Source organism: Trachypithecus francoisi, unplaced genomic scaffold, assembly GCF_009764315.1.
Source record: "Trachypithecus francoisi isolate TF-2019V2 unplaced genomic scaffold, Tfra_2.0 Lachesis_group4, whole genome shotgun sequence".
NCBI classification, from domain to species: Eukaryota; Metazoa; Chordata; class Mammalia; order Primates; family Cercopithecidae; genus Trachypithecus; species Trachypithecus francoisi.
This window is the reverse complement of record NW_022681469.1, coordinates 19,639,476-19,653,185: the sequence shown is the minus strand read 5'-3', so window position 1 is coordinate 19,653,185 and position 13,710 is coordinate 19,639,476. Positions and strand designations below refer to the sequence as shown.

The following is a 13,710-nucleotide window of genomic DNA, read 5'->3' as shown; positions in this document are numbered from 1 at the left end:
CAATTGCGTCACCCCAGAAAATTCCCTTTATAGACAGATCTGTCCCTCCAGACTTAGCCCCTGGCATCCTCTGATCTGGTTCCTGTGACTCTAGGCTTTTTTGGTGTTTGTTTGTTTGCCTTTTCTAGGGTTTCCTGTAAATGGAATCTCATGTCTTCTGCTTCTGCTTCACTTAGCATAGTACTTTTTTTTTTTTTTTTTTTTTTTTTTTTTTTTTTTTTTTTGAGACGGAGTCTCGCTCTGTCACCCGGACTGGAGTGCAGTGGCCGGATCTCAGCTCACTGCAAGCTCCGCCTCCCGGGTTTATGCCATTCTCCTGCCTCAGCCTCCCGAGTAGCTGGGACTACAGGCGCCTGCCACCTCGCCCGGCTAGCTTTTTGTATTTTTTAGTAGAGACGGGGTTTCACCGTGTTAGCCAGGATGGGCTCGAACTCCTGACCTCGTGATCCGCCCGTCTCGGCCTCCCAAAGTGCTGGGATTACAGGCTTGAGCCACCGCGCCCGGCCAGCATAGTACTTTTGAAATTCCTCCATGTTTTGCCTGTGTCCCTTTTTATTGCCGAGCAGTAATCCACTGTATTCCTACTGTGGATTATGTACCACAGTTGTTTATCCATCCACCAGATGATGACCGTCGGGTTGTTTCCAGTTTTTGGCTGCCATGAATCAAGCTGCTGTAAACATGAGAGTACAAGTCTGTGTGTGAATACACATTTGCATTTCTCTTGGGTGCATGTAAGAGTGGGGTTGTTAGGTCCAATGGTAACTCTATGCTTAGTAAGAAACTACCTGATTCGCTGAGAGAGAGCTTTAAAAGAAAAAAAGAAACTACCAAACCGTTTTCCAAGGTAGCCACATAATTTTGCATTCTTGCTAGTGATGTATGAGAGAACCAATTGCTCCATGTCCATGTTAGCATTTGATGTCATCACTCTTAATTTTAGCCAATGATAGTTTTAAGGCAGAAAAAATAGGATGAACAAAATAGGAATGTCAAGTGGAAGAAGCTAATTTGGAGACAGATGACAGTGGGAACACTAATTTCAGTTTTGCTTTATTAGAGTTTAAGGTGTTTTCAACTTAAAAAATGACCCTATAGGTTCTATAACTTCTCATATAGAATTTTTAAAAGAATGGCCTGTTGGAGTTAGGCAGTCATGAGTTTGAAGATTGGCTTGCTTACTTTCTGTGTGACCTTAGATAAGTTACTTGACCTTTCTGAGCCTTCGTTTTTCTCATTTGTCAAATGTGAACTATTAGATGATTGTACTTAGTATAGGATCTGATGCAAGGTTAGCATTCAGTGAATGGTAGCTTGGTATTTAAATATATATTTTATGCCCCCAGTGACTTGTGAATTTCTTGCAAATCTGAGCTTTTTTTTTCTTTCTGGCTGTTTTATTCCCCAACTGTGTTAGTTCCCCATACCAGTAGTCAGAGTGATTTTATTAAACACTGATCTTGTCAGTTGCTTCCTTGTGCTGATGCCTTCAGTGGCTTCCGTAAGTGCTTAACTCCACTTGTCCTTGTCTGGGTATGATTATCTTAGGAAGAAGCCTTGATTAGGTCCTCTGTTGAAAAGATCTCCTTTCGACCTTTTTCCTTTCTACCATTTATAACTACGGTAGTCATTTGTTTAATCCTTCTCTTCCCCTCTCTGTACTTCTTGTGTATAACTAAAAAATCCATGAAGGCTGGCACATGGTAAGTGCTCAGTAAGTTTGTTTAATAGATTATCTTGTTTTAAGTTACCTGAAGACAAGGACGTTTCATACTTAAATTCTTTCTGGTATTTTAACATATTGCTTTCTATGGCATAAGTTCTTAACAGATATTTTTGACTCTAAGTAATGGTTCAAAATAAGCTATGTAGAATCACTGGGTCAAATAAGATGAAGAGTTTTAAAAATTATTTTAGCATATTTCTTTTATAACAGTAATACTTCATAGGAAATTTGGAAATCATATAAAAAGCAGAAGAAGAAAATGTAAGAGTATTGCAAAGTCTCTTGGCAGATGCTTTCAGTTTGCTTTCCAAAAGAGTTTTATTGGTACACTCTTTATCAGCAGTGTTTGAGCAGTCCTATTCTCCATCTTTTCAGAATTTAAAGGTTTATAATTTGATAGAGGAAATCGATATCTCACTGTAATCTTATTTATTGATCATTTTCCATTGAGTTGTAATGCTGCCTTTTTCGTCTTTAATTGTTAATATGCTAGGGTAGGTTTCTGAACAGTGCTGTTCATTAATCTTTTTATTCTTTTTTTTTTTTTTTTTTGAGACAGAGTCTTGCTCTGTCGCCCAGGCTGGAGTGCAGTGACGCGATCTCGGCTCACTGCAAGGTCTGCCTCCTGGGTTCAGGCCATTCTTCTCCCTCAGCCTCCCGAGTAGCTGGGACTACAGACGCCCGCCACCTTTTTTGTATTTTTAGTAGAGACAGGGTTTCACTGTGTTAGCCAGGATGGTCTCGATCTCCTGACCTCGTGATCCATCTGCCTTGGCCTCCCAAAGTACTGGGATTACAGGTGTGAGCCACCGCGCCTGGCCATCTTTTTATTCTTATGTTCCTGCCTCATCTATTTTAACTCCCATAACTTTAAAAATATTTCGTATGTGGCAGGACTAGGCCTCTTCATTAGTTTTGTCTGTGGATTTTTATATATTTCTTAGATCTCTTCCTCTCTCTCTCATTTTAGGACGAAATCATCCCTCATGTCCTTAAATGCTTGTGTGTAACTTTTTCTCAATAGACTATCTCCTACCAACCTCTCTCTTTCCCTTTCCTGAATGCTGATTCTCACCATAATTCTATAACATAATGTAAAGGTCTCAGTCTGCAGATCTGCCCAAATGGGAAAAATAAGGACAATCTAATATGTATTTTGCATCTAAGCACACGGGTATGTTGTGTGTATATATGTGTATATGTGTATATATATATATTACACCTGTGTGTGTATACACACACACACACACATATATATGTATGCATGTTGTTTAAGGTTGCCAACTGGTATTTCTTGAGGATTGTCATTGTTCTGGGATTATACCCTCAGTGGCCTTATTTAGCAAGATGTTGCCACCCTATGTTGGTTCCTAGAATTGTACTTGAAACTTTTACCTAACTTGTAAAATCTAAAAATATGGGAGCCATTACTTATATTTCGCACCACAATGTCTTTCTTGGTGGTGATGGTGTTGTAATCGTGTTGTTTTGTCCGCCAAAAAGCGTACAGTGGAGTCACAGCTTATATGGGAGTTAGGTTTTTTTTAGCATCACTATGTAATAGTAGCTAGTCAGAATTGCCTTTGCAAGTTACTTTGTAAAGTGATGACACCATGTTGGAGATGTCTTTCGTAAGTTTGACATAACTTTTTTTTTTTTTTTTTTGAGACGGAGTCTCGCTCTGTCGCCCAGGCTGGAGTGCAGTGGCCGGATCTCAGCTCACTGCAAGCTCCGCCTCCCGGGTTTACGCCATTCTCTCGCCTCAGCCTCCCGAGTAGCTGGGACTACAGGCGCCTGCCACCTCGCCCGGCTAGTTTTTTTTTCTAGTTTTTAGTAGAGACGGGGTTTCACTGTGTTAGCCAGGATGGTCTCGATCTCCTGACCTCGTGATCCGCCCGTCTCGGCCTCCCAAAGTGCTGGGATTACAGGCTTGAGCCACCGCGCCCGGCCTTGACATAACTTTTTTCCCTCAAGCACTGGAACAGATCACTGTTTCTTTGCGTTGAAACAAGACAAAGCAATTTGCTTTTATTTAAGGGCCATGTTACATACAACTTACTCATCTTTAACCATTAGAATCACACTTTTCATTGAGAGGTGTGCGATTTGAGAGCTGAAACCAAATGAGGTGACTAGAGATTTACATCTTGCATCTCATGCTCTCTATGAGGCTCACTGTGGCTTAGTGGTGGCATATTGGTTTGCAGAATCCTTTGCACTCATTGTTTTCTTGATTTTGTTTTTGCTTTTGTTTTTTGAGATAGGGTCTCGCTCTGTCACCCATGATGGAGTGCAGTGGCATGAACTTGGCTCACTGTAGCCTCAACTTCCTGGGTTCCTCCTGGCTCAGCCTCTCAAGTAGCAGGGACCACAAGCACATGCCACCATGCCTGGCTAATTTAAAAAAAATTTTTTTTGTAGAGACAGGTCTCATTATGTTGCCCAGGCTAGTCTCAAAGCCCTGGGCTCTTGCAGTCCTCCTGCCTTGGCTTCCCAAAGTGCTGAAATCACAGGTGTGAGCCACTGCACCTGGCCTTCTCTTCTCTTTCCAAGCGTCCTCTTCCCTGCTCCCCTACCAAAAAAATCATGGGACAGGGAAGTCTTAGAAGATGCTTAGAAAATGTAAGTTGGGTACCATAGCTTGTGACTGCAGTCCTGACTGCTTGCGAGTATGAGGCAGGAGGATCACTTGAGCCCACGGGATCAAGGTGAACTATAACCATACCATGGCACTGTAGTCTGGGCTACAGAGCCAGACCCTGTGTCATTTTTTTTCTTTTGGAGACAGAGTCTCGCTTTGTTGTCCAGGGTGAAGTGCAGTGGTGCCATCTCAGTTCACTGCAACGTCCGCCTCCCCAGTTCAAGTGATTCTTGAGCCTCAGCCACCCAAGTAGCTGTGATTGCCGGGCATGCCACCACACCTGACTAATTTTTATATATTTAGTATAGATGGGGTTCAGCCATTTTGGCCAGGCTGGTCTCAAAGTCCTGGCCTCAAGTGATCCCCCTGCCTCGACCTCCCATAGTGCTGGGATTACAGGCATGAGGCACTGTGTCCGGCCCAGACCCTGTATCAAAAAAAAAAAAAAAAAAAGAATTATAGACTCACAAAAAGTTGCAAATATATTACAGAGAAATCCTATGTGCCCCTTGAACCCAGCTTCTCCCAGTAGTAATATCTTACATATCTACAGTTATCCAAACTAGGAAATTGACATTGGCATAATACAGTTAACTAGATAATAGATCTTAACTCAGATTTCACATACTCATTTCAGTTTTTACATGCGCTCATTTTTCATTTTCTTTTATGTCTGTGTGTATAATTCTAATTATTAAAACAAATAATTTTAGGCTAGACCCAGTGTCTCACACCTATAATCCCAGCACTTCAAAAAAAAATTAAAAATTAGCAGGGCTTTATAGCATGCACCTGTAGTCCCACTTACTCAGGAGGCTGAGGCAGGAGGTTCACTTGAACCAAGGAGTTTGAGGCTGCAGTGAGCCATGATCATGCCACTGCACTCCAGCCTGGGTGACAGAGTGAGACCCTATCTCAAAAAACAAACATGCAGTGAGCCATGATCATGCCACTGCACTGCAGCATGGGCAATAGATCAAGACCCTGTCTTTAAAAATAATAATAATAATAATAATAATTTTAAGCATAATTTTAGGTTTACAGGAAAGTTGCAAAGACAATACAGAGAGTTCCCACACAGCATTCACCCACTTTCCCCTGTTGTTGACATCTTGCAGTGTTGTTGACATCTTGCAGTGTTGTTGACATCTTGCAATGTATACATTTGTTACAGCTAAGGAGCCAACATTGGCACACTACCATTCAACTCCACATTTTATTTGGATTTTACTAGTTTTCCCCTAGTGTCTTTTTTCAGTTCCTGAATCAGCCAAGTTACCATATTACACTTAGTCATTATTTCCCCTTAGGTTCATCTATACTGTGGCAGTTTTTCACATTTTCCTTCTTTTTGATGATTTTGATAACTTTGAAGAACACTGGTAACTCATTTCATAGAATGCCCATGAATTTGGTTTTGTCTGATGGTTTTCTCAGGGTTAGGCTGGGGTTATAGGTTATTGAGAAGGTCACAGGTGATGAAGTGCAGTTTTTGTCACAGATCGTGGATGCGTGCAGTCAGTATGATGTGTCCCTGTTGATGCTGACTGTGACCACCTAGTAAGGGAGTGTTGGCCAGGGTTTCTACTGTGAAGTTCCTCTGTCCTGCCCCTTTTCATACTCGTTGGAACAAGTCACTAAGTGCAACTTGCACTCAAGGTGTGGGAGGTCTTAAACTTCCTGGAGAGGGGGATTGTCTACAAAGATTAATTGAATTCTTCTAACAGGTCTTTTTAAACTTGATGAAAACAGCATGAGTACCGAATCAGTCTAACATGTCTGTTCTTTGCAGGGTGGGAAACCCCGTAAACACCGGAAGGATCGGCTACAAGATTTAATTGATATAGGCTTTGGCTATGATGAGACAGATCCATTTATTGATAACTCAGAGGCTGTGAGTAATGTATCTTTAATATAGCAGCTAATTCATTGTTTGTATGGGATAGTAGAGGTCAAGGGTAAAGTAACTTAAATAGTGCAGTGAATGTTTTTATTTGTGCTTTTAAAAGCCATGTTCACTACTTAAATATTTTTTTACCTTTTTTTTTTTTTTTAAGAATACTGCAGATTGAGAATTTTGTAATTTCGGGTTTGTCTATGGTGAGTTGCTATTACACTGTTAAAATAGACCAAGTTTTATGAAACTTTTTTCTGTAAAAGGCTACATAAGTAAGTATTTTAGACTTTGTGAACCCTATGGTTTCTGTTACAATTACACAAGTTTATCATTGTAGCATGAGAGCAGCCATAGATAATACCTAAAGAATTAGTGTGGCTGCATTACAATGAAACTTGACTTATGGTCTGTGAAATTTAAATTTCATATCATTTTCATGTGTCATGAAATATTAATTTCTTTTTTTCCCAATAATTTTTAAAATGTAAAATCCATTTCTAGCTTGCAAGCCGGTGGGCTGGATTTGGCCAGTGAATCTCATGTTTGCTGACTCTGTACAATGTCTTTATTTTCATATGCTCTGTTCCTTTCCAGTTACTGAAAGAACCTCTTGGGATTCTGTAATAGTTGCTCATTTTCAGATGTCTAATTATAGCGTTGACTCCATCATCACCCCTTGCTCAAACTGAGAACAAAAATAAGTTTTTAAAAAGGAAAAAGGAAAATCAAATGCTGAAAAACATTATGTTAAGCTAATGGTTCTCAATCAAGGATGAGAATGTTAGTACACTTATCTTAACTCAGACTTAAGGAATTAGGGGCCGGGCGCGGTGGCTCAAGCCTGTAATCCCAGCACTTTGGGAGGCCGAGACGGGCGGATCACGAGGTCAGGAGATCGAGACCATCCTGGCTAATACGGCGAAACCCCGTCTCTACTAAAAAATACAAAAAACTAGCCGGGCGACGAGGCGGGCGCCTGTAGTCCCAGCTACTCGGGAGGCTGAGACAGGAGAATGGCGTGAACCCGGGAGGCGGAGCTTGCAGTGAGCTGAGAGCCGGCCACTGCACTCCAGCCTGGGCGGCAGAGCAAGACTCCGTCTCAAAAAAAAAAAAAAAAAAAAAAAAAAAAAGGAATTAGGATTTCTGGAGGTGAGGCCTACAGAGATTTGAGTGTTTTTGTTTTTGTTTTTTTAATGTAAGATTAACATGCTTATGGTAAAACAACAATAAAGTACAAGGTGATTATGAAGTAGAAGGTAAAGTACCCAGAGGCCCCACTCCTGAGAGGTAAATACTAAAAATCTTCGGCCGGGTGCGGTGGCTCAAGCCTGTAATCCCAGCACTTTGGGAGGCCGAGACGGGCGGATCACGAGGTCGGGAGATCGAGACCATCCTGGCTAACACGGTGAAACCCCGTCTCTACTAAAAATACAAAAAACTAGCCGGCGAGGTGGCGGGCGCCTGTAGTCCCAGCTACTCCGGAGGCTGAGGCAGGAGAATGGCGTAAACCCGGGAGGCGGAGCTTGCAGTGAGCTGAGATCCAGCCACTGCACTCCAGCCTGGGTGACAGAGCAAGACTCCGTCTCAAAAAAAAAAAAAAAAAAATACTAAAAATCTTCTTGTGTAGTTGTCCAGAAATTTCAGTGATACATATTAGTACATGGATATAATCCTAATGGCTGTTAGCGAATATACCTAAAGTACATAGTGTATTTGTCTAGTCCTGTTTAATGTACGTCTAAATTGTTTCTGGTTTTATGTACATACAAATAATTGAGCATCTGGATGCTTTTATCTACTTAAGTAAATGTGTATGAAGGGTATTTGTAGAGTGCATTTATATGGGTAGGGTAAATTTCTAACAGTGGAATTTATTGGTCAAAGGGCATATATTTGCATCTTGATTTTTACTGATACTCCCAAACTTGGGCAGGTGTGTTTCTAAATGACTTCCAACATAAGAGCCATGCAGTCTTAAAGATTGGTGCTACTAGGTTGAAATTAATCTGGCAGACATCTCTAATACCTATTTAATTCTTTATTGCTGCCATGCCTTATTACCAGGATGGTACATTGAATGCCAGTCTTTATCACCAGTCTGTTTTGATTGAGCCCTACAGCTTTTCCCCTTGAATCCCCTGTCTCTTATAAAAGGAAGAGGAATTTAGGAGAGCATTTAAGGACTGTAGCAGCCCCTTGATCACATAGCAAATGAAAGACAGCAAGTCATGTTTTGCAGTAGAGAATGTATATGTTCTTCCATTCTTGTCTATATACTAGAGTAATCTAATCCCTGGGATTGTGATATCCTCTGCGATGTGCAGTAATTAAGGATATACAGAAAGTGATGCTAGGTGACTATTACACTCCCCACAAATTATATAGTATGTCTTTTTTCCTGTTGCTACAGTGTTTGCTTATAAAGTTGATGACAGAACATATAAAGGTAGTAGAATGACAGTAAGGACTTCAACCTGAGGCACATTGGATACTCTGTCAAACTCCTAAGTTGCTTCTGGTGTCCTGACATAATCTTATTTACCATACTAGGCAGCCTGGTCTGTAGAAGTAACATATTGCCAGTGCCCTTTGGAGTAAAATGGGCTTCGTATTACAAAAAAGGTTGTCAACCAATAAATCAGGGCATGGAATGTTTTCCAGAGTCTTGACCTTGATTTGTAACTCAGTGAAGAGGTCTAGATTATAATCTTAATTCAGTTTCTTTTTTTTTTTTTTGAGACGGAGTCTCGCTCTGTGGCCGGGGCTGGAGTGCAGTGGGGGATCTCAGCTCACTGCAAGCTCCGCCTCCCGGGTTTACGCCATTCTCCTGTCTCGGCCTCCGGAGTAGCTGGGACTACAGGCGCCCGCCACCTCGCCTGGCTAGATTTTTGTATTTTTTAGTAGAGATGGGGTTTCACCGTGTTAGCCAGGATGGTCTCGATCTCCCGACCTCGTGATCCGCCCGTCTCGGCCTCCCAAAGTGCTGGGATTACAGGCTTGAGCCACCGCGCCCGGCCTCTTAATTCAGTTTCTAATTTGCCATGTAGCCAGGAGCAAGTCTTTCAGTGCTATCCGGTTTTCTCTGCTGTAACTTGCTTACCCCACAGAATTATTGAGCCTCAAATAAGGTAATGAATGTCAACTAGCTGAAGAACGTGAAGCAAGTGCAAAGCATCAGTAGAAGTGTTAATATTATGTGTACATTTTGAATTCTAAATAACCCAAGAAGGAACTTAGCCATATATAAATGGGCATCACATGTACTCACATGTGATTAAGCTACTATTAAGTAGCTTAAATAGCTTTTTTTAATTAATAAACTTTATTTTCTTAGAGCAGTTTTAGAGTCACAGCAAAACTGAGCAGAAAGTACAGAGCTTCCATGAACACCTTGCCCCCATGCACACACTACCTTCCCTCCTCTCAGCATCCTGTACCACAGTAGTACATTTGTTATAGTTGATGAGCCCGGAATTGTGACACATCATTGTCACCGAAGTCCATAGTTCACAGTAGGGTTCATTCTTGGGGTTATATACTTTGTGGGTTTGCACAAATGAATAATGACACATATCTACGATGGTAGTATCACACAGAAGTATAGTATTACTTCCCTCAAAATCTTCTGTGCTCTGCCTATTCATTCCTCCTTCCCTCCTAATCACTGGCAACTACTGGTCTTAACTGTCTTCGTAGTTTTACCTTTTCCAGAATGTCTTATAGAGAAAATCATATAGTATGTAACTTCTATAAATAACATTTTCAATATCTCCTTTTGTAGCATTTAGGACATTTTCATGCTGACTTTTGTAACCCATAATTGGATTATACATCAACTTAAAGGACATGACTGGTATTTTTAAAGAAAATGAACTCAAATAGAATAGGAATTAGTACATCATTGGTAGACTATACAGTTTTTATTGTGTGTGTATGTTTGTGCTAGATTTTGATGGATAATGTATTTTCCACTTGGATTGTGGTGAAGAAAAGTTGAAAGCTACTGTTAATTAATAAGTTAGGATGAATTTTGTAGATACAAATTGTTTAGTCATACAACTAGTTTCTGAACAAGATAGGTTCCTGTTTTATAAGAACAAATTGAACTGAAATGCAGATTGCTTGACTTACAGAATAACTTAGTGTCTTTGCTCTTGATATATTATTTGTTTTTTTTTTATGAGATAATTCAGACATAAAACAACTATAGTCAAACCAAATGATTCTTGTTCTTTTCATTTATCGTATTGCCAATAAGCTTTCCATGTTGGCATATTTTTGATATATTCTGAATCATGCACTAATTACTAAAAATAAATACCTGAAAATAAATGCTTTTGAAGATTATTTTTAGTCTCATATTTATGCTACCAAATTGTAAAAGAGCTGAAAGAAAATGTTTTATTTATTATTAATGATACCAGGCATGAATCACACTTTATTTAGATAATCTCTTTTAAATTTCACTAGAACTTTGTGAAGTAATATTGTCCCTGTTTTATAACCGTCTAAAATTGATGTTAAGTGATTTTCCCTGGGTCATAGTAGCTAGTCATAGGCAAGGAATCTAAATCCAGGACTTTGGATTCTTAAGTTCAGTGTATTACCTCTTAATACATTCTACTGAAATGGCTAAACTAAATATTCATAAAGAGTGTATTCCCCTGAAGAGTGTTCGGATAGGAAAAGCTCAGCAGAATACTGCATAAGAAAACAGACTTTGAGCACATCAGAATTGCCCTGGATACCTGGGGATGAACATGTTTCACTCCCACGTGAAGCTGCTTGATATAGTAGATGGGTTGGAGGCAGCCACTGACTTTGCCATAAACATGTATATAGAATTGCTTTGGTAAGGTACTTACCTGGCTTTCACTTTTAAAGTGGGAGTAATATTTGCCTTTTTTACCTCACAAGGGTATCATGAGGACCAAATGAAATAATTTATATGAAGAAGTACTGAAAATTATAAAACATGGTACAAAACAATGTAGGCAAAGAGTACAGGTGTTTTTATCTTGTCACAGTTAGTTTTCAGAATTATTACAGTCTTTTCACTTTTAATCCTTCACTCCTCACATCACTTCTTTATTTGCAGATGGTCCTGCCCCTTTTCTTCAAGATCTTTATAATAGTGTAGCTCTTTGTAGTAGATTTTTCTAGTAGTGTATCAAGTAGAGCAATAAGAAGGTAGTTCATTTTTTTCTTTTACCTTTCTTCAATCATTTTATTTCTTTTTAATTCAGTGTGATTGAACTGGATCCTCTTCCTTTTTCCATTCTCCATATAATTGAAAAGGATACAGGTTAAAGTTACAGCTTTTGTAGTTAGCCTTAATATTCTTATAGTAATTAATGGGGTATGTATATTCCTTGCCCATGGCAAAGAAGTTTCCCTAAAAATCTGACTTTCTTTTTTTTTTTTCTTTTTTTGTTTTTTTTTTTTTTTGAGATGGAGTCTTGCTCTGTCGCCCAGGCTGGAGTGCAGTGGCTGGATCTCAGCTCACTGCAAGCTCGGCCTCCTGGGTTTATGCCATTCTCCTGCCTCAGCCTCCCGAGTAGCAGGGACTACAGGCGCCCGCCACCTCACCCAGCTAGTTTTTTGTATTTTTTTAGTAGAGACGGGGTTTCACCGTGTTAGCTAGGATGGTCTCGATCTCCTGACCTTGTGATCCGCCTGTCTCGGCTTCCCAAAGTGCTGGGATTACAGGCTTGAGCCACCGCGCCCGGCCAAAATCTGACTTTCTTAAAGACTAGTTAGATGATGTGAAGAACCTCGGAAGTAGAGGTCTGGAGATCCCAGGTAACAGATATCTTTCTGCAATCAGATAAGTTCCTTTTTTCTTTCCTACTTTGAACACCTTCATTTGGTTAAGTTGTCCTTCACTTAATGTCTGCCTTTTACCCATCTTTATCAGGTGAGGTAATGATAAACCTTAAGATCCAGCCTTTGGGTACATAAGTGTGATTTAAACAAATTGAGTTCCTTTCTCCAAGCAAAGTGCCTCCTCATTCTAGGTCCTCAAGTATGTGCTTTCTGAACAGGGCAGTTGTTTTTCTGTGCTGTTCTTCTTTTAAAATATGTGCTATTCTTCTTCTAAAATGTATTTGCTGTTTTTCTTTCTTTCTCTTTTTATTTCTGAGACACAGTCTCACTGTGTCACCCAGTCTGGAGTGCAGTGGTATGATCTCAGCTCACTGCAACCTCCACCTCCCGGGTTCAAGCGATTCTCCTGCCTCAGCCTCCCAAGTAGCTGGGACTACAGGCACCCGCACCCCACCGGCTAATTTTCTTTTTGTATTTTTAGTAGAGATGGGATTTCACTGTGTTGGCCAGGCTGATCTTGAACTCCTGACCTCATGATCCGCCCGCCTTGGCCTCCCAAAGTGCTGGGATTACAGGCGTGAGCCAACATGCCTGGCCTAAATTAAATGTTTTTAAAATTTTCTCCACTTAAAAGCATACGGCTAAGACAGGAAAAAAATAGTTTCTGTTAAATAGAATGTTGTGTTGTTTTTTGTTTTTTTTAGACTGAGTTTTGCTCTTGTTGTGCAATGGTGCAATCTTGGCACACTACAACCTCTGCCTCCCAGGTTCAAGGGATTCTCCTGTCTCAGCCTTCTGAGTCGCTGGGATTACAGGCGTACGCCCGGCTAATTTTTGATATTTTTAGTAGAGACGGGGTTTCACCATGTTGGCCAGGCTGGTTTTGAACTCCTGACCCCAGGTGATCTGCCTCCCTCCACCTCCCAAAGTGCTGGGATTATAGGCTCCAGCCACCGTGCCCAGCCAGTTTTGTTATTCTTTATAAAATCTCCTTATGGTAGGAAATGAAATTTACTCCTTATCTGGACACTTAGTCATCTTTTTAAACTTGATTTCTCATCAGAACCATTTGTCATTAAGAATAGTAGCAGTGGGAAGGAAAAAAAAAAAGGAATAGTAGCAGTGATCCTTAAATTTTTCTCAGCAGGTGATATATTTAGAATTTACTTTATTATTTCAGAAGTTTTTTTCTTACACCAAATTATCAGAGCTAATTTTTATTCCAGATAGTAACTTTTTCTAAATTTATTTTACAAACATCCTCATTGCAGTCTGTGTTGCAGTTAGGATTTAAGGGAGATGCTGCCATGGTGGATGAATTTCTTTGACATTTATAGAGTTAAAGACAATAGGATATAGCTGAAACTTTTTTTTTTAATCTAGTATGATGAATTAGTTCCCGCTTCTCTAACAACAAAATATGGAGGCTTTTATATCAACACTGGCACTCTACAGTTTCGCCAAGCTTCAGATACTGAAGAAGATGATATTACAGACAACCAAAAGCACAAGCCACCCAAAGTGAGTTTATCAAACATTGCAACAGTAATGAAAATGTTCAATTAATAGGATTTTTTTAATGTTACTTGTGTCACAAGTGTGAATGTAAGGAAAAGTAAA

The 13,710-nt window shown here is 40.0% G+C and overlaps 1 protein-coding gene across 7 annotated transcripts in view; it reads left to right on the top strand.

The window, feature by feature from the left end:
- Nucleotides 1-13,710, top strand: part of UBN2 (ubinuclein 2) — a 105,400-nt gene that overhangs the window by 17,730 nt on the left and 73,960 nt on the right. For all 7 annotated transcript variants that reach the window (XR_004433329.1, XR_004433328.1, XM_033194977.1 and 4 more), the window contains exons 3-4: nt 6,160-6,261; nt 13,474-13,611. Coding sequence is in view for 5 of the 7 variants with exons in the window: in XM_033194977.1 (XP_033050868.1) it covers nt 6,160-6,261; nt 13,474-13,611 (240 nt within the window). In the remaining 2 variants the exon portion in view is untranslated. The remainder of the gene's footprint in view (nt 1-6,159; nt 6,262-13,473; nt 13,612-13,710) is intronic.